Source organism: Prionailurus viverrinus, chromosome D3, assembly GCF_022837055.1.
Source record: "Prionailurus viverrinus isolate Anna chromosome D3, UM_Priviv_1.0, whole genome shotgun sequence".
Taxonomy (NCBI): domain Eukaryota; kingdom Metazoa; phylum Chordata; class Mammalia; order Carnivora; family Felidae; genus Prionailurus; species Prionailurus viverrinus.
Window position 1 is genome coordinate 24,535,752 of NC_062572.1, and position 21,756 is coordinate 24,557,507.

A 21,756-nucleotide genomic window follows, 5' to 3' on the forward strand; every position below is an offset into this window, starting at 1 on the left:
CATAATGAAACATGCCCATGGATAGAGTTTAGTTAAAAAAACACTTAAAAAAAAAAAAAAAAAAAAAAGGCAACAACAACAAAACACCCCAAAACCTCAAAACAAAAATCCCCCAACAATCCGGGTAAAAATTAAATTGTGAAACAGCAGTTTTGAATTTTTGGTTATTTCTCCATGTCAAACTAAGTGTTCTGTGAGAAGGACTTTTCTTTTCTTTACAGATGTAAACAAAAACCAAAAACAAAACCTAGCATTTTTTAGACTATCAAAATTGCAGTAGTCTTCAACAGCTACCTGCTCATGTCCTTCTAATGAGTTGTGGTGGGCAGGCCACAGGAATGCCAGCTTCACTCACTGTGTGTAACCTCAGAGAGCAAAGCTGGCAGTCTTAACATGTGTGCTCTGGTCAGTTACAAACTCTCTTTTCTCTCTTTTGCAAGGCATACTAACAACAACTAAACTGGAGAAAAGCACTCATGTCTTTAGTGGGACATCCAAGTGGTTAGCCAGGATGCTATGTCCTAAAGATGCATCCTGGAGTCTGAAAGTAAACAACTGTAAAAGAGCATTTCCCCACGTTCAGAAACTCCAAACATAATCATTCTTATTTGTTTTTCTCTCTTAGCAACTCACTCTGCTGCCCGTAGCTGCTGCTCTGTTGGCTATATTGACTTGGAGCCTGGCTGTAGGATCCAGTTTGGGGGGGATAACTAGTGGGCGGCTGCTGCCCATAGCTGCTTTGTTGACCATAGCTACTCTGCTGTCCATAGCTGCTCGGCTGCCCATAGGTGTTCTGCTGAGAGTAACTGCTCTGATCATAACTAGTCGGCTGTGTAGAGGAATAGCTGAAAGAAAAAAAAAAGCTTTTTAGAGAGGCTTGTTATTTCTTCAAGCCCCCTTTAATCAAGAGACATTCAAAGCATGTGACATAGAAAACTCAAAAATGCACTTACTTTCTACATATCAACAGTTTGAATTCAAAATAAGCAAATATTTTTGTATTTGGAACAATAAAGCTTTAAATGCACAAGAGAGGAAAATACCGAAAACCTATCTAGTATAACGACCCTAAGAGTCTCCTCTTCTACTTTGCACCCCATTAAAACCAGAGTTATTTTTAATTAAATTCAAGGTCAATTTGGGAGTTTAGGTGCTTCCTGGATTAAGGGAAGAATACCTAGGGCACGCTGACCCAGTGAAAAAGCCACCAAGGAAAAGGAGATAGTTAAGTATGGCAACTCTAAGCCTGGCTCCAACAATTCCCTTCAGTCATGACAGTGATTTTTCAGAAGGTACAAGAATGCTCGGTGTGTGTGTGTGGTCACACAAATATGGCAATTTTCTCTTGACAATTTGTCCCAAGTTTCAAACTATTTTTCTATGTACGGTATATAGTTTTAAACTTTTAGACATGTATGATCTATCATCTATGAAATCTGGGCATTAATGAAGGAAAGATGGAAACTTCAGAATTAAGACACTATACAAGAAGCATCAGAAGTTCTTCATCTGCTGACATGGCAACCACATGTCAGGGAAACTAAACCAAGATACCTTCTTGCATAGAAATAAACCTCGAAAAGAACTATTTTTTTTTTTTTTGAAAAGAACTATTAAACTTTAGATGAACTATGATAATGAAGAAAACAAAACAAAACAACCCCATCATATTAGAAGTACAGTTAAACTAAGCCTCTACCACCACACCCAACAGCATGGCTATACAGACCCAACAGCCTCTCTTCACTAGGTGCACCTATTCAATGGGCCACATTAACTACGTGCAGCAGAACAGGCGCAACTGGGCTCTGTGAAGAACTCTTGCTGTTAAGCCTGCCCATTGCTGCTCCAAGTTGTGCACTTACCGGGTCAGCTGTATCTGCTTCTAAACCTGTTCACATCTGCTGTGCTCTACTGTGTAAACCAATGAAATTGAGTACAAAACAGGGAACTGCCACCTCTAGCAGAACTAAGTCAACACTTCAGGACACAATTCAGACAATTCATTTGAAAATTTGCTTCTAATTAAACCGTGAGCGAGAAAACTTGCAGTTCTTTCCTCTACTATTAAAAGAAACCCAAACTAGACATTACAGCTGCTGGTGTGGTTAACCTAAGACAGAAAATGTTGAATAAGCCTGTAGACAAAAGTAAAGGCCCTGGCCCGATCATTAAAAGACTTGTGCATGAACGGACCTCTGAATTAAGTCAAATATGAAATGATTACAGTGAAGTTTCTTTTCTTTTTTATGTCCTGCACTTTATCCATCCAAACTGCATTGGAGAAGGTGGCTCCCATGGTTGGGTTTACCTGTCTTCATATACCTGTTTTTCATGCATCTGAATTAGCTAAAAGAGCAAAATTAAAAGGAAGAACCTGGAGTGGTAACAATGTTTTCATTTGTATTCAAGAGAAAAGAGTTACTGGCTGCCAGGTACTACTACAGGGACCTAAGACTGATTAATGTAATACTGCATGGCCAGGCTTAAACACTGAGAGAGTCAGATAACCCATTTCACCTAAGGAAGAAGCACGTCAACAGCCTGACAAAAACGATTTTGTTATTCTACTAGCTCACTGGCCAGGAGGATACTGACCTGGTAGGAGGATAAGATGGTGGTGCCGTGACTGGCTGCATGGGGTAGCTCCCAGGTACCTGGGGATAACTGTAGTTACTCTGTCCATATCCTAGGCTGGGCTGGTTGTAACCCCCTGTGCTAGATTGAGGTTGACTAGTCTCAGCGGGTTTGTTACCATCCTGCGGTCTAAAAGGAGAAATAAAAAAGTAAGACTTTTTCCCTCAACCATAAAACTCCCGGGAATAAGAACTCTACAACCTCGGAGCAATGTGCAATGGTAGGATTGAGCTTGGAAGTAAATACAATTGTGAAGTGACCTACATCAAACCCAGTGCTGGTCCAACTGTATTTGCTGGAAGAGGACATGAAAAAAGAGGGAGAATTCATCACACCCACAGAAGAGATACCAACATGTTCCACTTGTTCCACATTAACACAGCTATGAAAGGCAGTTACAAGATTTTCTGCTGCCAATTTAAGTGATTTGGGAGGGGAGGTGGTTTGTTAGGTAAGAAAATGCTTTCTCTCAAAAAGGATGTTGCAGACAGACAAGAAACTTTTAACAGTAACGCAGAAGTTTTAGTACTGTCTAGTAACTGTGGGTTACTTTATGTTTCTCATTTATTAGGACCAAACCTGAAAACAAATTTTCCTAACTCCGACTGCCACTAATAACTCTAACTTTGCTTGAAAATCTCCATAATGGAAATACCAGAGTAGGGGAGGGACATGCCTCTCACCAATGCTTGGATGAACTGGGAAATATTCTTAAGTGATAAAAACCAATCCCAATCCCGAAGGAAAACAAAAAAATCCAGGGTTTTCTATTACCTCTCAGTCCTAACTGTGCAACAAGACAGTAGCAAAGTGAGCTTGAGCTATTTTAAGCAAACCCCCAAGAATCGGTAGGCAGACCAGACAGGATGTGGAAGTACTGCTTTCTCCAGAGCTGAAATAGGTCACAAGCCCCCTCTTTCCAGTGGAAAAGAGGAGTAGCTGTCACTGGTCACGAGACAGTTTTAAAGTGGTAAGAATTGAAACTCGAGGGAAAAAAAGGAACCAAAAAGAGTAATTTATAAAAAACAATTAATAGATCTGCCCCCCACCCCCACCCCACGGCTTGGATATACTGTTGCAACGGATCATCTAACGGGCCTTTTAACATTTGATAACACTCTGCAATGCCTAGGTCAACTGAAATGGAGCCCTATAGGAATCAGTGAGTTTCACCTAACTACTGCACAGGCCGTCTAGCAGATGCAGACTACCAAGTAGCTCTGATTACTCACTGTGCACATTAGAAGTAATTTCATGAGTGTTTGCCAGAGCTAATTTCTTACCTCTACAGTAGGCAAAAAGTCTAGGTTACAAGTTGATCTTGTTTATTCCCTAAAGTCTTCTTTCAAATCAGAATTCAATGTTCCTTCAAGACTGTATGCAGATGCCACCTATGTGCATTGCCTAAAGCAAAGACCTGAAATCTTCTGTTAAGTAATAATATTGTTTACCTGCTAATTAGTCATGGAGTATGAAATGTGTTTGCCCAAATATTCACCCCATAACAGGATATCCAGTTAAGAATGTATACTTGCCCGTGGTATTTAGAAAACCAAACTACATAATACAGAAAAAAACATGTCAATTCCTTCAGCTAAGACACCACTGTAGGACTTCCCACCTCCCCTTTACTGTGAACTGCCATGTTTTTCCCAAAGAGAAACGTGTTACCCATTTACAAGGCCAATAAAACCAAAGATAAAAGCACCAATAGTACACCTCTATCAGCTTTGTTGTGAGGGAAAACACACACCCGATTTTTTTCTGGGTTTGGTAATAGCCTCTTATCCTAAAAGATCACTCTTCTGAAACTAGACCATCTGGCCAGTGACATTCCTCATCTTGGCCCCTGGATGGCACCACTTCTCTACTAAATGGAGAACAATGTATTTGTGGTGTGTCCTAGCACATTAGCCTGATGATTGTAAGCACACAGTCAACACTTAAAAGTATGTTAAGAGTAACCATCAAAAAGGAATGAAATCCTGGACACTCTTAAGTGTGCATAGTTGCTCTCTTTCCCGAAAATAGATTGATGCCCTGCAGAATCAGAACTAGGTGAGCATGGCCTTACCTTGCAGGTGCAGTGGCTGCCGGCTGCTGCCCATAGGCTGGGTAAGCAGGCTGAGTGCCATATGCAGACTGGGCTGCATAGGAGGCCTGGGTGGTAGTGACCGTAGCAGTGGTGGTATCATAAGCACCAGAGCCGTACCCCTGGACAGGCTGGCTGTATGCCTGGGGGGCAGTTGGAGTAGTATAACCTAGAACAAAGGACAGCTATATCAGATTCCTGGCTCTTCAGAGATCTGCCTATACACTCATTAACAGAACAATTTGTAAACAAACCACCTACTTTCAACCACAATATTTAGCCCCTTAAATATTTCCCGTTCAGCGACAAACCAGTATTTAAAGCCTAAGTTCTCTGAAAAGTCGCCCACTTTTCAGCAAAGCACTCTCCTTTGCTCTACAACCACACGTAACAGAAAGGAGGAAATAGGGTATGTTACAGAAAACAAGGTTCTTGCTGCAGCCCCCCACCCCCTGCCCGAATGAATAGGAGAAAAGTCGGCTTTTGCTAAATCTACTCTGGTTTTGCTAGCAGGCCTTCTTACCAATTTTATTGACTAACTAGTTAAGTACCCCCAAAAACTCTCAAGCAAGAATAAAACATCCCAGAAAGGGAAAAGCCAATGAGACATTGCTAAAATAGCTAAAAGTAATGATCCAGGTACTAGTTTCAGTAATAAAACCTGTAATTTGGAATTACTTTACTTTCAATCCCAATTACTCCAAAACGGACAGTTCAGGTTTAAGGAAACTGAATCACAGAGAACACATGTTTAATCTTCAGTGGGAGATATTAAGAACAAATGAACACTCCAACAATTGCTACTTCTGTTTCAGGTAACAACTAAAAAGATGTTTGTTACCAGCACCAAGTTTTGAAATGGCACTCAAGTAATAAGACACTACAAATTATATTACTTAAGTATAACCAACGAAGGTTATCCTATTTGACCTTTCTGATAATGATTTTAACTAAACTTAATACTCCCCAAATAAACCTTTAAAAGACCATCTGAGATTCTAGGCTTGTCATCAAACTACCCATACACCCCTTCCTTTCTTCACCCACCACAAGCAAAAAGGTCTTTTTCCCATTTGGCAATATTGGAAGTAGACCCTAGAGTTAGCATCACAAAGACCTGCCCTCACTGGGAGAAGGCAGACCAAGGTAGACTCTCTCCCTAGTTTGTGCCTCTACCAGACCAGGCAGGATGCAAACCCTTTCATCTGCAACTTGAGCTTGCAGTGTGACAAAAGGCCCCCAAATCTGCAGCTTCTAACTTGAATCCTCCTCCTGTGAGACGTCTTATAAACTTCCCTGGTACTGGGCTCTTCTCTGACTCCTCATGGTCAATGAGCACAAGTAAGCCATGCAACAAAAAGTTGGGTCTAGTTCTCAGCATTTATACCCACCAAAAAATAGTCTGTATCTCAACTAAAGTAAAAAAAAGTTTCAGCACTTAAAAACAAATCTTGAATTAAGACTGCTCATTTTAGTTAGGATTTAGGGCCTTAACCTTTAGTAAAGTGTCCTCACTATACACACATTATTAGCCAATACCAACTTCCCTCTGTACAATCTAAAGTTATCACCTCTTGTTGGACAGACTAATACTTTCTTCTCCATCCCAAACATTTTAAGTAAATTCTAAAGTTAATTATACACAAAGACAGTTATTTCCTTCTCAAAACTGCTAGGCTGAAATGTATATGAAAGCATAATGCACAAAACAGAAAGCCCCAAGCAATGGAAGTTTTTTGAGCTGGCATGTCGTTCGTCTGCTTATTTAATTTAAAAGTTCTCTGCAGAGTCCTAATGTCAAACATATAAAGCACTCATTTATTTAAATTTAACTGGAATCTAATTCCACCTACCCTATTACTCCTACACAGATTTTTTCCCCCCTACAGATGACAGGGCCATCTATAAGATTCACAAGGGCAAGTAAAAACAACAAACTATGACTGATCAGGCCAACAACTGATGTCATAAAACTACGCAGTAACTGTTAGAGCCTTGTAGTGCTAAAGATTAAGGTAATAGACACTGGGTTAATTAATAATCTTTAAAATAATCTGTAGTACCCACACAAACAGCCAGGCAAATGAGCAAAAATTAACAGAGCAAAATGATTTAATGACAATAAAAACAACTGACAGCAAAAAGACAACACATCTCCTCTGTGCTGATGACTTTAAGGAAAAAGGAAACATTACACAAATCAAGCAAAATTTTTATTCGACTTGAATGGTAAAAATTGAAGTTTCAGATTTTTATTCTAAGTAATGAGACAAGATTTATATGGCCACTTTCTCTTAAAGTTTAATACAGAAAAAAACTCTATTAAGAGAAAAGGGTCTTTTCATACATTCCTTCCAGTAACTATCTGATGACTTTTATGTGTAAACACAGCACGATTTAAGGACAAAAGTGTCTGAACCCATTCACTGCCTGTGAAGGTTCCTAACTTAGTTTGGTTTGGCCTCAGTTTTGCCCATCAGGTTTAATTTTGATGTCTACACTTCAAAGATCAATAGGAGCACTAAGGGAGGTATAAATGGTTCTCCATAAACTATAAAATACATATAAACAGTCCTTATTAAGTGCAATCTCTTGCTCATTAAAGCCACTGGTTTCTGTATCAGAATGTCCTATGTTTTTGTACTCATGATAGAACTTGTCCATTTAATGACAATGAGAACACATGACTCTAAAGAACCTAGAAGACTCCTGTATTTCCTATAAATGACTTTATCATGTCCCTATAAAATGATCTAGACTCCAAAGGCTAGATCTAAGCTGTATTATTTATTTTCAAATGATACTTGTTTTTAAAATCGAGTGAAGGTAGTCAAAAGCTTCTGTTTACAAAATAAATAAATCCCAAGGATGTAATGTACAGCACCTTGACTATAGTTAATAAACTGTCTTGTATATTTTAAAGTTGGTAAGACACTGTATCTTAAATGTTCTCAATGCAAGAAAAAAAATTTGTTAACCATGTGTACCAACAGATGTTAACTAGAATTACTGTGGCAATCATTTCACGACATATACAAATATGGAATCATTATGTTGTATACCTGAAACTAATATTGTATGCTCATTATGATCAATAAAAAACTCTAGTAGCTTGGTATGTAAAGTTCACCTCACGATTTCAAAATTGAATCTCACAATTCAAATTGCATGGTACTAGTTCCAGCTTTTCTTCCAGTACTAACACCAACAGGAAGTGCAAACATTTCTCATGCTATATGAGATATGCATTAATTACACAGATTAGGGAATTCTTCCCATCAAATCCAGGACATTGTCACTCAATGACATAAATTACATATATAGGTTTCCCCCTACTAAAGACTCTTGATTAATAGAACAGGGAACTAAAAATAGTTGGAAAATTAGAGTTTTTACATCTTTAAAACTAGTGTATACTCAATATTCTCTTATAATAATAAAGACGGGAGTGGGTGGGTGAGGAGAAGGTAGGGATTCTAAAATGTTATGCAGAAACACTAAACATAAAAATTATTATAAATTTTTCACATATTCCACTCAATCCTAGTATTAGGGTATACTTTGTTCTAATTCTCAGAGTAGTTTATTTTTTTAGCTCCTTGGAATGCTGGTACGACATACTATGAATTAAAATAATTAACATTTAAAACAGAAAATAAAATGTGTCTGGACTGGAAACCAACCAAGAGACAAACATTACATGCAGGGTGGCAGTCTGTTCCTCTAAATAAATCTACTCATGCAATCTATTCTTCAGGGAATAGGAGGAAGTCAGCTGGGGAATAGTTATCTGAAATACCTTTGGGAAAGTGAACTATTATTAGGGCCTGACAGAAAATAATGTAAAATAAAGCATAACCTTTCCCAAAATCACAAAAAGAAAAGGACATGGATCTGTGAATGGCACCTGAAGCAATTTCCCATTAGCACCTTGTTGTGTGTGATGTTAGAAAGTTTGAGGGTTAAACAGATGGAAACACCTAAAGGGTCAACATTACAGGGTTAGACAAGATGGAAAGCATTTCCCATGCAAGAATGAGCAGGATAGTCAAACCTGTACTGGTCCCTTCTACTGTGGAAAGCACAAAACAAAAAGTAGAGGGTACACTATCAGATGAAGCAAACAGATGTGAAAATCAGTTTGATTTTAAGCAGCTCACTTTAAGAAGGCTCATTCTTACCCAGTATTACCATTAGCACAATCTTTTATATATTCTCCATTTGGTTATGAAATTATTCAATACACTGTATGAAATAGTTAATAGAAAATTATCCCACCCACATTCTATTACAGATCCTTTAGGAGAACTAAGGAAAGAAAAAAGAGACCAAAAAAAGTGCTCCTCCTAAAAATAAAGGATCCCCAGATGCCAAAGTATGGACCAGAATATACAGAATAACAAGATTCTTAGCAAACTCCCAGTGGCTATGACCCAAAAGTCTCTCCAAGGCAGGCCTTACCAGCAGGAGGTTGTCCATAAGAAGTTGCATAGGCAGTCTGCCCATAGGTCGCAGTGGTCTGAGCCTGGGTATAGCTGACATCAGTGGGCTGTCCATAGGTTCCATAACTTTGCTGCCCATATGCCTGCTCAAAGAAAACGCATGCAGGAAGTTCATATGTAAACCTGGTATTTTAGCAATAAAATAGATCGACTTATTTCTGAGTTTCCAAATTGGGAGACCAAAGCCAAAAATATTGCTTTCTAGTAAAAAGACTGGAAAAAACAGACAAGTGATTACATTATCACAAATGCTTGTTTTCCCTTATCTAATTCACTCATATTTTCGTAAACTTAACTACAAAAAAGTTCCTGAGATAATTAGGCAAAATCTCAGTTAACATACAAGAGATTAACAAGAGACTCTCAAGGGATGGGCAATAAGGGAACAGGTGCATAATTGCCAACACTTAGTGTAGCAGTTTTAGCAGCTGGAAACAAATGTTAGGAAGGCAAAATGAGCCAAAGGAAAGAAAAGGAAAATGGGATTAAAATCTGTTGATTTGATAACCAGATTTTCAGCCTGACATACAGATTTAAAAACTATTACATCACTTCAAAAACAAAAAAACAAAAACCAAACCAGAACACCAAGTGTCTCCTCTTAAGATTAACATATCAAGGGCAGTCTTTTGAACCTGGACTTTAGTTAATACTTAAAACCTGGCAAGGAATGAGGTATTCTTCCAGGTTATTAGCAAGATTACATTTGAGATTTGAATGACCAATTATGTAAGATCTGCCAGACACTTCACAATCTGTCTGTCCTAGGATGTTTCCATGGAAGAATTATCAGCACCCATTTAATGTATGGATCATTTCAGAATTTGAAGTGATCTTAAGAATTCTAGGATGATAGTTTCTAACACGTGTTGGCCTAGGCTTTTTCTTTTTTTTAACTTTATACTCACTTGAGTTTTTATTTATCATTAAAAAATTTTTTTTAAATATTTATTTATTTATTTATTTATTTTTTTTTAAATTTTTTTTTTTTCAACATTTATTTATTTTTGGGACAGAGAGAGACAGAGCATGAACGGGGGAGGGGCAGAGAGAGAGGGAGACACAGAATCGGAAACAGGCTCCAGGCTCTGAGCCATCAGCCCAGAGCCTGACGCGGGGCTCGAACCCACGGGCCGCGAGATCGTGACCTGGCTGAAGTCGGACGCTTAACCGACTGCGCCACCCAGGCGCCCCTTAAATATTTATTTTTGAGAGAGAGAGAGAGAGAGAGAGAGAGACAGTGCTCAAGTGGGGGAGGGGCAGAGAGAGGGGAAACACAGAATCTGAAGCAGACTCCAGGCTTTGAGCTGTCAGCACAGAACCCAATGTGGGGCTCAAACCAACAAACCGTGAGATCATGACGTGAGCTGAAGTCGGACGCTTAACCGAGTGAGCCCCCCAGGTGCCCCCACTTGGGTTTTTTTTTTAATTTTTATTTTTGAGAGAAAGAGAATACAAGTGGTGGGGGGGAAGGGGGGCGGGTAGAGAGAAAGGGAGACACAGAATCTAAAGTGGGCTCCAAGCTGTCAGTGCAGAGCTTGAGTTGGGGCTCAAACTCACAAACCATGAGATCATGACCTGAGGCAAAGTCAGGCACTTAAATGACCAACTGAGCCATCCAGGTACCCTGGCCTAGGCTTTTAAACACAAGCTCCTGTACTGGAAAGGGCTCAGAGGCTCTGTAGCTAAGCAGCCATACTTAGCAGAGCTGATCCTGCCATTTACTGTGTGAACACTGGCAAATGACATATCTATGCACTGCAATTTTTTGTATTGACAGAATTGCTGTATAATAAAGTTAAATAAATTTAAACAGAATATAGTATGTAGACAGACCTAGCACAAAACAAGGCACTTAACTTAACAAGGCAGAAAGGTATAGGGAGCTAGCAATTCCCAGTTTGAGAATGGTGTCATTTCACTCCCACTGTGAAAGTTTAAAACACCTGGGTATTTTTATGATTACAAGCACATTATACTTTCCTATTACTGAATTTTTAAAAAATATCTGTATCTGTTATTGTTTTAATGGCTGACAGAAACATTTTGCTTGGGGATGCAATCATATGCAATTATCTTAAAGATTACCTGGGTGGTCTGTGCATATCCTTGAGTGGGCTGGGCGGTGTAAGCACTGTAGCTGTAAGAAAAATTAAATTCAAGAACTGAATACAGAACATTCAGATTCCATCACAAAATTCTCTATAACTCCAGGAGACTTGGTACTCTAAAAACAGTATAATCAATCACACCCAAAGTCCTGTTATAAAAGACTGACTTACCCCTGCTGGGCTGCAGCTTGGCTGTAGGTACTGTAATCTAGAGGAAACAAGGAGAGAAAATAGTGTCAAGTTAGCAGAGGCAAGGAAAAAGAAAAAAAGGGGTGAAGGAATTCAGGTGGCAGAGATAAATTCTTTAAATTGTTGAGAGGAAGTACAGGCCAATACAGGTTCCAATAAGTGCCTCTTGCCTCTCAACATCAAACCAAAAAATAAGTCTAAGCCAGTTAAATTCAAAGTTTGAATATAGTGCCAGCTAATGAGGTCAAGATCAGCTGATTTGGCAGAGCTACTTTGAAGGTTCCCATGACCACAAACCCCCCTTAACTGCAGGCTGTCATTTCAAATACATGGATCATCAGCCTAAGACTAACAAAAAAACCCCAAGATGAACCAACAGGATCAGAAGTTTTACCTTCATATAAAAACGAAGCATGCCACAATATCACAATGTTTAACATCAGACTGGTTACATCAGTCACTACACCTCCTCAAAAACTAGTTTTTCTATCACTCCCTCACTTTAGCAAGTTAGACCAACCAAAATTCCCTAGCAGGACTGTGACATGGAATGGCAAAAAGGAGAGCCATCTCAATCCAGTGTTTTAAAGGCCTTCCTAAGTATATCAGGGTTACATGTGTACAGTTAAGTCAGAAGCTAGACACGACATAAATCCCAGCAGTTAAAAGTTTCAGAATCTGAAATGTGGCAAAGAAAGCACGGGAGTAATTTGGTTTTAGGTAATATCTTTTAAAAACTCAAAATGATTTCAATTCTAAAGAAAACAAACGAACCCACAACTTTTCTTCTTTTCTCTTTCTACATAATCCTTCCCATAATTTTCCTTTTCATATGAAATTTACAACATGCACAGAAAGGAACTCTGGTTCAGTGAGGTGTCTACAAGTAGTGAAAATAGAAAATAAAATGATTAAGAAGTTTTCACAGCACTACTGAACTTGACATATATTTTTAAAGTTAATTATTTTTGAAAATTCTGCCCAATGCTTTACTTTCCACAAGAAATACTTATCTTCTTCTATGCCAGAAGACAGTACTGCCATTAGTGCTAAACAAAAGGGTCCTTTATTTTCCAATCAGAAAGTAGCCCCTCATTTGAAAGCAACAGTGGACATCTATCTCAGCTCTTCACGGATGAGTTTCTATCTACCCCCACTCCATCCAAAGCCTGCCTCACAGTCCACCTGACCCCAAAGCATTTTGCTGAATCTGTCTTCAAGTAGGGTCACCTTTCTACCTCTCTACCTGTAACTACTTTCCTTCCTCTGTACAGCCTTAACACAGAATCCCAAATAATCAACATGATCAAATCAAATGTCCAAAGGGTTTGTATAATGAACAAATTGATTTGTTCAAGACAATCTTAAGGCATTTTCAAAAGCACAAGTCATGCTTCCTATGTAGTGCATAAAAAATAAATGCAAATCACTTCTTCCATGTGGTATTCACAAAACAAACGAAGCATCAAAAATAAAATATTTCAGTCTACGTTTTGTTGGTGTCTTGTATGAGAAATTATTCTAAATTGCTGACATGTAAGTTCAACTTTGCAAGAGGACTTTTACACAAGAACAGTTATGTAAAAACAGAAAACTGTCAAAGCTGATATGGAACAACGAATGATCTCAGATCAGCGTGAAACTAGCCCATTTAGTCCCACACGGGTGGGCTAAGGGAGGTAGCAAATTTGTTTCCTGAGAACTTATTTTATTTACCTACAGCACACAAACATTTTACGGACTCAAAAATGTTAGTTACAGAATGGTCAGATTTTTTTTAGCAGTCAGTTATACTTTGTTTTTAACCCTCACATGCGCAGCTGAAGACTCCACTAAAAATACAAGACAAGTTGAGGAGAAGGGAGCCTCCGGAGTGCTGGCAATGTTCTATTTCTTGGTCTGAATGGTGGTTACTCGGGAGTTTGCACTGTAATTCTTTGTTAAAGTGGACATCGACTTCACTTTTCTACCTATAACATACATGAGGGAAAAAACCCACATCTTACATTACCCAAAGTAGTGACTTTCAGATACTTTAGGGTACTCACTATGCAAACAGAGATTTAGAGCTTCAGACTACATAATGAGTTAAAGTCAATATGGAGTAATTTGTGGGAACCAAATATTCTATAAGGTCAATAAGTTCAGGGCTCAAAAAGCACTGAAAAGATCTAGCCTCATTCCTTCATTTTGAACGTAAGGAAACCAAAGTCCATGATTTAAGATCCTCCAGCTGGCCTAATACTGTGTGTCTAACATAAAACGCAATTGTAATTCTAATACAGTACATGGAGGTTTCCAAAAAACATTTTCAGCAAAGTAGACCAAGAAACTGGAATGTCCAGCCTCGAAAAAATTTGATCATACACATTTTGACTCCCCATGCTTAAAGAGGGAAGGGAGAATAGCACTCTTCCCTCACAAAATTCAAACACCGCCAAGGAAGAGGAAGGTGGAAAGGGCTCTGCAGAAACCACTTTCCACCAGGATGTGCCTTGGGCTGTGGTATTTCAGAGTCCTCTCATCTATGGGCACTCTGAACCCATAGCCAGCATTTACCTGCCTGTTTACTGATCACACAGCAGGGGAAGACTTAAAATTGTCCTTAAGTTGCTGGATTCTGGACCCCTTTCAAATTAAATCTCGGAAGGAACCAGAGCTTTTCCGGTCTTCCCTCGACTTCTACCACTGCTTCTAAGGCCTGGTGTTAGATGGCTTAAGAATACCCCCCCCCCCCCCAGGCAAAAATGCCCCGCCCTACCAAAAACCGCAGGTTAGTGCACAAACAGGCTGCAAACTGCCGGTGATGTTTAGGCTACAAGGTTAAACAACTCACGCATCAAAGACCACCCTAGATTTTCACATTCGAGCTCCCCACCCCCACCCCGGGCTTTCTTTCAAAGTCCAGCCTACGTCTCCCTTCCCTCTCTCGTATCAGTCCGAGAGATAAACAAGCCCGCCAGCTTAACCTAGTCGAATAAACGTGCGAGGCAACTGCTTAAGAATAATTCAAATGCCGACTTGGGCCTTTTGTTTCTCCTAGGTCAAAGAGGCCAGAATTTCCTTTCGGTAGGGATTTCTGGCCTCGCGATCCAGGCTGGTCTTATTATACAACGGATCTCCCTCGGCATTTGCTGAAAAATGGCCCCGGGAAGCCACTGAATTGCTTTTTGAGGAGAAAAGATAGTGGAATCAATAATAGTAAGAACGAAGGGGGGGGGGGGGTTTGCTCTGGAGGGGGAAGCACATTCCGCCCAAAGCCCAGTCGGGCAGAAGTTCGGTTTGGGGCTAGAACCCGCCGAGAGGGCAGCTCGGCCACACCGGACGCCCCTGCCGACCGGGCCATGACGGGGCGCCCGCTCATAGGTCGGCACCCCTCGGCTCACAAACCCGCGATGCCTTTTTTGTTTATTTGCTTTTCCCCCCGGGCTCCTCGGCGAAGCAGAGTCCCCTTCAAGCTTGGGCCGCCTCCCTAAAAATGGGGGTGGGGTGAGGAATCACAGAAGCGGCAGTGCTGCGACTTCTTGAGCAGCCGTCGAGACCTCCCCCCCGCCCGCGCTCCGGTTTAAGGGCGCCGGACTCGAGGCCTTGCCGAGCCCTACCCCCATCCCCACGCGGGGGCCCGGAGGCCTAAGGCCCCGCCCACGTGGCGAGCAGCCCGGAGCGCGGGACCCGACGGCCGCCATACAATGGAGACCACGGCAGGCCCCGCGCGCCCCCGCCGCCGCATGCACCCCGCGCGCCGGGGGCGCCGGAAGATTCCAGAACCGGCCTTCCCGGTGGGGGGAGGGGAGGAGAACTCGAGCCCTCGAGCTCGTCGGGCCCCGGAAGGTACCTCACACCCTTCTCCGCAACTCTATTTAGTCGTCTCGGTCACCCCCTGAGACAAGCGGCCTCACATTTGGGTGTCCCGACCGTCGCCGGCGCGACCGTGGTTTCACCACACTCACCCGTGGACGCCATTTTCTCTCCTTCCTTCTCGTTCTCTCAACGTCCGTCTCCCTCTCGCTTTCCCTCTAGGCGCCGCACTGCGCAGGCGCGAAACCCGCAACCTCGGGCGCTACCATCGAGCCAGGCCGCAGGGGTGAGGGAAGGAGGGATGAACCACAGCCTTCTCGTCCTTCTCGCCTGCAGCTCTTGTCCTAATGTTCTCTCAAAGGCGCTGGGCGTGACATGCGGGCCAAACTAGCGCCGAAGGTTCCGAAGCGGAGGGTGAGCGGGTCTTGGTATCAACCCGGAGTGATTCTCCGTGCAAAGCTAAGCTGTTCGGAATGGTTACGTCCGCTGGCTCTAGGGACCGTCTCTGAAGAGTCTGCCTTGGAGGGACACGGAGGCCGGCGGGAGGGCTGGGGGAAGGGACCCGGGCCTAGAACAACTGCTGACTAATCGGCGGACGGAGGGGGACGGGAGGGCGGGGGAAGAGGTGGCGAGCCAGCCCGGCCGGGGTCACGCGCCCGAGTGCAACCAGAATGGGCTCGGGGCTCTCAGACCTCTCCGGGAAGCTAGAGTCCCGACTCCCAGCCGGGGCCCCACCTGGCATTCCGGGGGCGGGGGAGGGGGGGGGAACGCGCTCTGCAGTGAGTACCCCGGACACGTGGCCTGGGCCGGAGGGGGGAGGGGGCCGAGGCGGGTGGGCTAGATGGGACGCCCCCCGAACGTAGCGCGCCAGATCCTAAGAGCCCCCCCCCCCCAGTAACGGTCAACGTTGAGAGTGCCCTTTTAGTACCCCCCCCCATCCAATACCCTTGTTTTTACAGAAGGGGAAACTGAGGCCCAAGGAATTTGTGTGCTTTTGCTAAGTCACAAAGCTGAGTCCGACCCACGCTCTGGGACTCCCACTTTATCGCTCGGAAGAATCTTCCCAGTTCTTGTCTTCTCATTGCGTCCTCCAGTCTTCCTAGTAAGGTAGGCAGGGTCTGATGGTGCACAGCCCCATTTTATCGATGAAGAGACTGAGGCCCAGAGGGTTCCAGTCCCAGTTCTGTTTGTCCGTGTGCAAGTCTTTCACCCTTGTAAGGTGCCCTGGGTACAATGGTTGTGAAGGTGCAGAAGGAGGGAGGCTTGCAGTGGTTTTCTTGGCTCTGGGCAAGGCTGGCACCTGTCTGCCTTTCTGGACTCCGTCTAGTCTCCTCAAACGTGCTCAGGCCCAAGGAAGCACAGGGCTCACCCAAATCTTTCAGCCGGACCTGGAAGCAAGCCAGTGTCTCTCTTTCAGTGAACACACGTATGGGAAACTTGGGGATGAGTAAGAGGAGGGCACTCCCACCTGCCCCCTGTCCAGACCATCCGCTCAGGAAAAAAGACAGGCCAAGCTGTACTCACTAGATAGGATAAGATCTATGACCCATGACATGGCGGGCCAGGGTAAGAGACAGGGACATTTGAACTGGGCTTCAAGGGGTGTATAGGAGTTTGCCTATTGGAGAGCTGAAGGGAGGGACATTGCAGGCAGAGGAACTTTCTACATTCTTCCTGCAGGAAACTGGCAGGTGGGTTTTGATGCTGAGGTTGCTCTTGGGAAAGGAGCAGATGAAGCAGTCTTCTTGTCTCTGGGCTTTTGCTTTCTGCCTCATGAGATCGACTCACTGGGAGGCTCCAGGCCTGGCTGGGGGTGAGAAGGTTTCAGCAAGGCCTGTGCCTTGTGGGCTGGGAGTTGGCTTTTTTGAGGGCCAGACTGAACCAGCCAGGCTGGAGCAGCTGCTTCCATGTTGAGGAGCCACCCCCCCCCCCTGCCCCCCACCTCACTGGTGGCTAGTTATCTCTGCCTCCTCCCACAATTAGCTGGGATGGCTACAGTTTTTGAGCAGGAGCTGTGGGCTGGGCCCTGCCTTAGTCCATTTCTTTTTCTCACTGTATGAGGAAAGGATTTTCTTAATCCCCATTTTACAGATGAGGAAGGAGAGGCCCAGAGGATGGAAAACTTGTCCAGGGATGCACAGCAGGAAGGAGTGGAGGGGACACTGGAAGGAGGGCTAGGGCCAGAAGGGCTGTACTCATAGCTGAAGAAAGGGAATGTCTCTGTCTCTCTGCACTTAGGGTGTGGGACTCTTGCCCCTCCTCCAGGCCTTCTGCCTTAGCCCCTTCCGAATCTGCCTGCCGATTGGTTGGCCTCACCCTGTGTCAAGGGCAGCTGAGCCCCTCTAGAGCTCTAAGGCTGGGCACAGTGGAGGGGAGAAGGGAGAAAGGTGGCTGGTCTGCAACCCAAGGGAAGAGGGAGGCAGAGGAAAGCTGGAGATGACCCTTAGTTTGTCCTGGAGTGCTGCACCCCTTTTTTTGGGAGTCCAGAGCCCCAGATCAACTCACAGCCCTTTTGGTCTGGCTCCTCACCATCCTCACACAGGCAGAGGGGATGGCAGGATGGCTAAGCACATGGTTAGGGTCCGAGCTCTATGGTTGAGTTGCTGGACCTGCCTCTCCAGCTTCAGTTTCTACTTCTGTAAAATGGAGCCATTGGGAGGGTAGTTGAAAGGAAGTTGGGTGAAAATTGCAGTAATAACTATTGTTATTGTTTTCCTTTATTCCTAGCACACAGCCCCAAGACCACTCTTGACGCCTTCAGCCGTGCTATGCATGCCAGAGGTCCCCCTGGCCCGCTGTCCCCAGCACTGCCTCTTGCCTCCTCTGTCCTGATGCTGCTGCTGAGCTGCCTGTGGCTGGTGGGGGCTGGCCCAAGCCTTGCCCTGGCCCCAGAGCTGCTGCTGGACCCTTGGCAGGGTGAGAGCCAGCCCCATGGACCTTGGAAGAGGCAGGAGACTTAGGTAGGGCCTAAGACCAGTTCATAGGAGCGGCATGCATCATACACTGGTCAAGCAGAGAGAGGACCCAGTGCCCCCAGTGGCCTTGGACAGAAGCATGCCCAGCTCATCCACAGCCAAGAAGGGAGGGCGGAGCACCTAGGCAGAGGGGCCAGCAGAGCTGTGGGAGCCTGTGAGTAGGTATTCTTTTCAGATGGCTTCCTTTTTTGGTGGTTTTCTCTTAAAATAAGAACTAAGGCTTTCAGCTTAGTACAGGAATGTTCAGGAGGTCCTGGGAGTTTGAGGAGTGACCCCAGCTGAGTGTTTCCCATCAGACGTTAAGTGACTCATCCATAGTTGGGTTGCTCTTGAGAAGACTGAGTGGTGTCTCCAGCATGTTCGGTTAACACAGTAGGGGAGCAGCCGCAGCATTTAGAAGCCCTTGGTCCCTTTCACGAGTAATTACAGTGCTGGCAGTGGGCAGACTTTGGCTCCTGGGGAGAGGAGGCTGGCTTAGTGGGTATTCTGTAGAGGGTAACTACCACTCTGGGACAGCCTTGGGGGTTAGGGCCACTAACCTGGCACATAAGATCCTTTTCTCTCCCAGCACACCGTCTGCTGACCCACGTCCTGGGCCACACGGCCCTACCTGGCCTCCTCCTGAGCCTGCTGCTCCTGCCCACACTGGGCTGGTGGCAGGAGTGCCACCTGGGCACGCTGCGGTTCCTGCATGCCTCTGCCCTGCTCGCCCTGGCTGCTGGGCTAATGGGTGTGCTGCTGGCAGGCCTCGGGGTACCCAGCGCAGCTGGTGGCTGTGGCTACATGCCTGTCCACCTGGCCATGCTGGCGGGGCAGGGTTACCACCCTAGACAGCCCCAGGGGGTACTGCCACCGTGGCTGCTGCCGTGGCTGCTGCTTGCCTTGACACCAGTGCTCAGCTCCGAGCCACCCTTCCTGCAGCTATTGTGCGGCCTCCTTGCTGGCCTCGCCTGTATCCTTTGCCTGGGTCCAGGGCCCACGTGGACATGTGGGTTCTGTGGCTGGGCCCCCAGGCTGCCTGGGAGGGAAGCAGCACAAGGAGGTCAGGTCCTTGCAGGTCAGCTGTGCAAACACATTCCGGGAGCATCTGTGAGTCTTCTTCTGGCCAGACTGGGCGGGGGTGGAGCTGAGAGCTAATGGCCAGGTAGAGGCACCAACTATAATATAAAGGGGAGCCCTCCCCTACGGAGGCGGCATCTGAGCTGAGATGTGCAGGATGAAGGGTTCAGGGCAAGTGAAAAAGAGCAGGCCAGGCAGAGGGTGCAGGAAGTGCAAGGCCAGGGTGAGAGTGAGCCCCGGGGCTCAGCACTGAAAGGTGGAACACGTGTGGCTGGCGGTGCAGGTGTGTTGAACACAGGCTTTTGCTCCAAAGATGCTCTGTGCCTATTGGGGAAACCGTGCCTTTGGAGAGAACAGTGGGCACAGGCTTACCCGCTGTGGCTTTTTAGGACTGGGGACACCAGTTGCCCAGGCCTGGCTGTATCCTGCAGTGGGGAGTACGTTGCCCTGGCTGAGGGCAATGAGGGGGGTGTCACTGGGCACAAGGGTGGGCCTTGAGTCAGACCGGAGAGCTCTGGGAACAGAGCAGGCAGGGGATGCCGGAGACGAGGGGATAGAGCTTTTGTGGGGAGATACACCTGCCTCCCCCTCTAACTGGCTGAGTAGCTTCGGGCAGGTTCCTTTTCCTAGAGCTGCTGACTAGGATGACAACACACCCCTTGCTGAGCCACAGTGAGGAGATAGATGTGAGGGAATGCCTGTCACCACTTGGCCCAGGGCCTGGCATGCAGTGTGGGCTCACCCCTGCTGGTTTTGGTTTTCCTTGACCGGCCGCCCTGCCCCGGGCAGACAGATGCAGCCGGGGCCTTCCGGTGGCTGGAGCTCTCTGAGCGGCGGCTGCAAGCACTGCAGGAGGGCATCTTGTGCAGGGCCCTGGCAGAGTGCTGGCCGGTCAGACTCCTTCCTACCCCAGGCAGCCTGGCCGAGCTGCCGGTCACCCATCCTGCCGGAGTCAGGTGAGAGTTATGCCAAAGACGGCGCCCCGCCGGTGTAATCCGCAGCAGTGCTGGCAGTCAGGCCCTCTTCTGCTTCTGCTTCTCCAGGCCTCCCGCCCCCGGACCTCTTTACACAGCCTCCCCTAGCCTCTGGTCCCGCAGCGAAGGCTCAGCCCACCTCCCGCCAGGCCTAGGGCCTGTGCAGCTGACCTGGGAGGGCTCCTCTGAGGTGGGCCTGGCCTGGACCGGGCCTGTCTTGCCCCCAGGGACCCCGCTGTGGGCAGCCCTGGATGAGCAGATGCTGCAGGAGGGGATCCAGGCCTCACTCCTTGAGGGGCCGGCCCAGTGTCCTGAGAGCCCGCTACGGCTGCCTAAGTCCTCTGTCTCCTCTCTGCGGTAAGGCGGTTGGGTGGGGGTGGGGTCCCCTGGTGCAGGGGCTGGAGGTGGCCCTGACATTCCCTCCCTGTCCCCCCATCCCACAGGTTGCAGCAGCTGGAGCGCATGGGCTTCCCCACAGAGCAGGCAGTGGTGGCACTGGCAGCCACGGGCCGAGTGGAGGGTGCCGTGTCCCTGCTGGTTGAGGGGGAGGTGGGCACTGAGGCCTTAGTGACTCAGGGGAGGGGTGGACCCGCCCACCCTGAGGGCCCTGGTCCCCCCTAGCACATGCAGGCCCTTGGGTGACAAGGGGCTCGGCCTGTGGTTGGGGAGTCGGAGCCCCAGCCCTGTCTGCTGAGAGTCACAGTGTGGTGCAGGAGAGGCCCCTCTGGCACCCCACCCTGGTACCGTTCAGAATAAAAACAGTGCACTTTTCAACCTAGACCTCCTCAGGAGCAGCAGTTGTGTCTGACTCTTCTGTGTTGGCAGCAAGGGGGATGAATGAATGAGCGGGGAGGGACTGACTGATTTCAGGCAAACAGCTCCTTGATGTGCAGAGACCAAGGCTGAACTGCAGCCTCTTCCTGGGGAAGCTACACCCTCCACCTCGGGGCATAGAAGACCCTCTGCTGAGGAGCAATCTTGTTTCCCAGCTGATTTCTACCCAGCCTTGGGTCTCAGCCTACAGGAGACCTTCCTTCAGGAAACCTTCCCCAATTCCCCAGGAATATCATCCCTTCGCTGCCCGCACCCTGACAGTGTCCCTGCTGGACAGGGGCCAGTTCAGTCTCCTGAGGCTCTGGAGCTGGTGGCTGTGCCTGCTGGGCTCCCTGCACAGGAAGCAATGTGGGGGTGCCATGAGGGAGAAGCTTTCTCAGCTTGGAAGAGGCAGCTCCTCCCTTTTGGCCCTCCTCAGTCCTTGACCCCTTCCCCGGAAGGGGAGGGGCAGACTGAGCCAGAGGGTGGAGGGTGGGGCCTGGGTGTGAGGCTGATGGGCTGTGGGGAGAGGTAAGGCCAGGGGCACCTGGGAAGCTGGACTTTGAGGGGTGATGCAGGGAACTGTGTGTCCTGGAGCAGCCTACA

At 46.2% G+C, this 21,756-nt stretch overlaps 2 protein-coding genes across 5 annotated transcripts in view; one reads left to right on the forward strand and one right to left on the reverse strand.

The window, feature by feature from the left end:
• The window catches only part of EWSR1 (EWS RNA binding protein 1), a 27,362-nt gene extending 11,661 nt beyond the window's left edge, over positions 1-15,701 (reverse strand). For 2 of the 3 annotated variants that reach the window (XM_047828745.1, XM_047828744.1), the window contains exons 1-7: positions 15,482-15,627; positions 11,514-11,550; positions 11,320-11,371; positions 9,191-9,314; positions 4,712-4,898; positions 2,599-2,766; positions 634-845 (exon numbers count right to left, since the gene is read on the reverse strand). In XM_047828745.1, coding sequence (XP_047684701.1) covers positions 634-845; positions 2,599-2,766; positions 4,712-4,898; positions 9,191-9,314; positions 11,320-11,371; positions 11,514-11,550; positions 15,482-15,494 — 793 coding nt within the window. In that variant the 5' untranslated portion in view covers positions 15,495-15,627. Of the gene's footprint in view, positions 1-633; positions 846-2,598; positions 2,767-4,711; positions 4,899-9,190; positions 9,315-11,319; positions 11,372-11,513; positions 11,551-15,481 lie in introns of all 3 variants that reach the window. The other variant, XM_047828746.1, reaches the window with a different exon arrangement.
• RHBDD3 (rhomboid domain containing 3) lies at positions 15,215-21,115 on the forward strand. 2 transcript variants are annotated; one of them, XM_047828754.1, is made up of 8 exons: positions 15,215-15,362; positions 15,552-15,743; positions 16,289-16,436; positions 18,057-18,245; positions 18,873-19,256; positions 20,157-20,319; positions 20,407-20,694; positions 20,781-21,115. In XM_047828754.1, exons 4-8 carry the CDS (start codon positions 18,098-18,100, stop codon positions 20,956-20,958), a joined length of 1,161 nt encoding a protein of 386 aa, XP_047684710.1. In that variant the 5' UTR covers positions 15,215-15,362; positions 15,552-15,743; positions 16,289-16,436; positions 18,057-18,097; the 3' UTR covers positions 20,959-21,115. The 2 variants fall into 2 exon arrangements, with proteins under 2 accessions (XP_047684710.1, XP_047684711.1); XM_047828755.1 differs by lacking the exons at positions 15,215-15,362; positions 15,552-15,743 and adding an exon at positions 15,948-16,108.
• Positions 21,116-21,756: the final 641 nt, after the last annotated feature.

Bases quoted from the DNA above. Each gene is read 5' to 3' on its own strand.
- RHBDD3 (XM_047828754.1), top strand. From the start codon at position 18,098: ATGCATGCCAGAGGTCCCCCTGGCCCGCTGTCCCCAGCACTGCCTCTT. The intron at 19,257-20,156 runs GTATCCTTTGCC...CCGGGCAGACAG, and splicing joins CCTCCTTGCTGGCCTCGCCT to ATGCAGCCGGGGCCTTCCGG. The intron at 20,320-20,406 runs GTGAGAGTTATG...CTGCTTCTCCAG, and splicing joins ACCCATCCTGCCGGAGTCAG to GCCTCCCGCCCCCGGACCTC.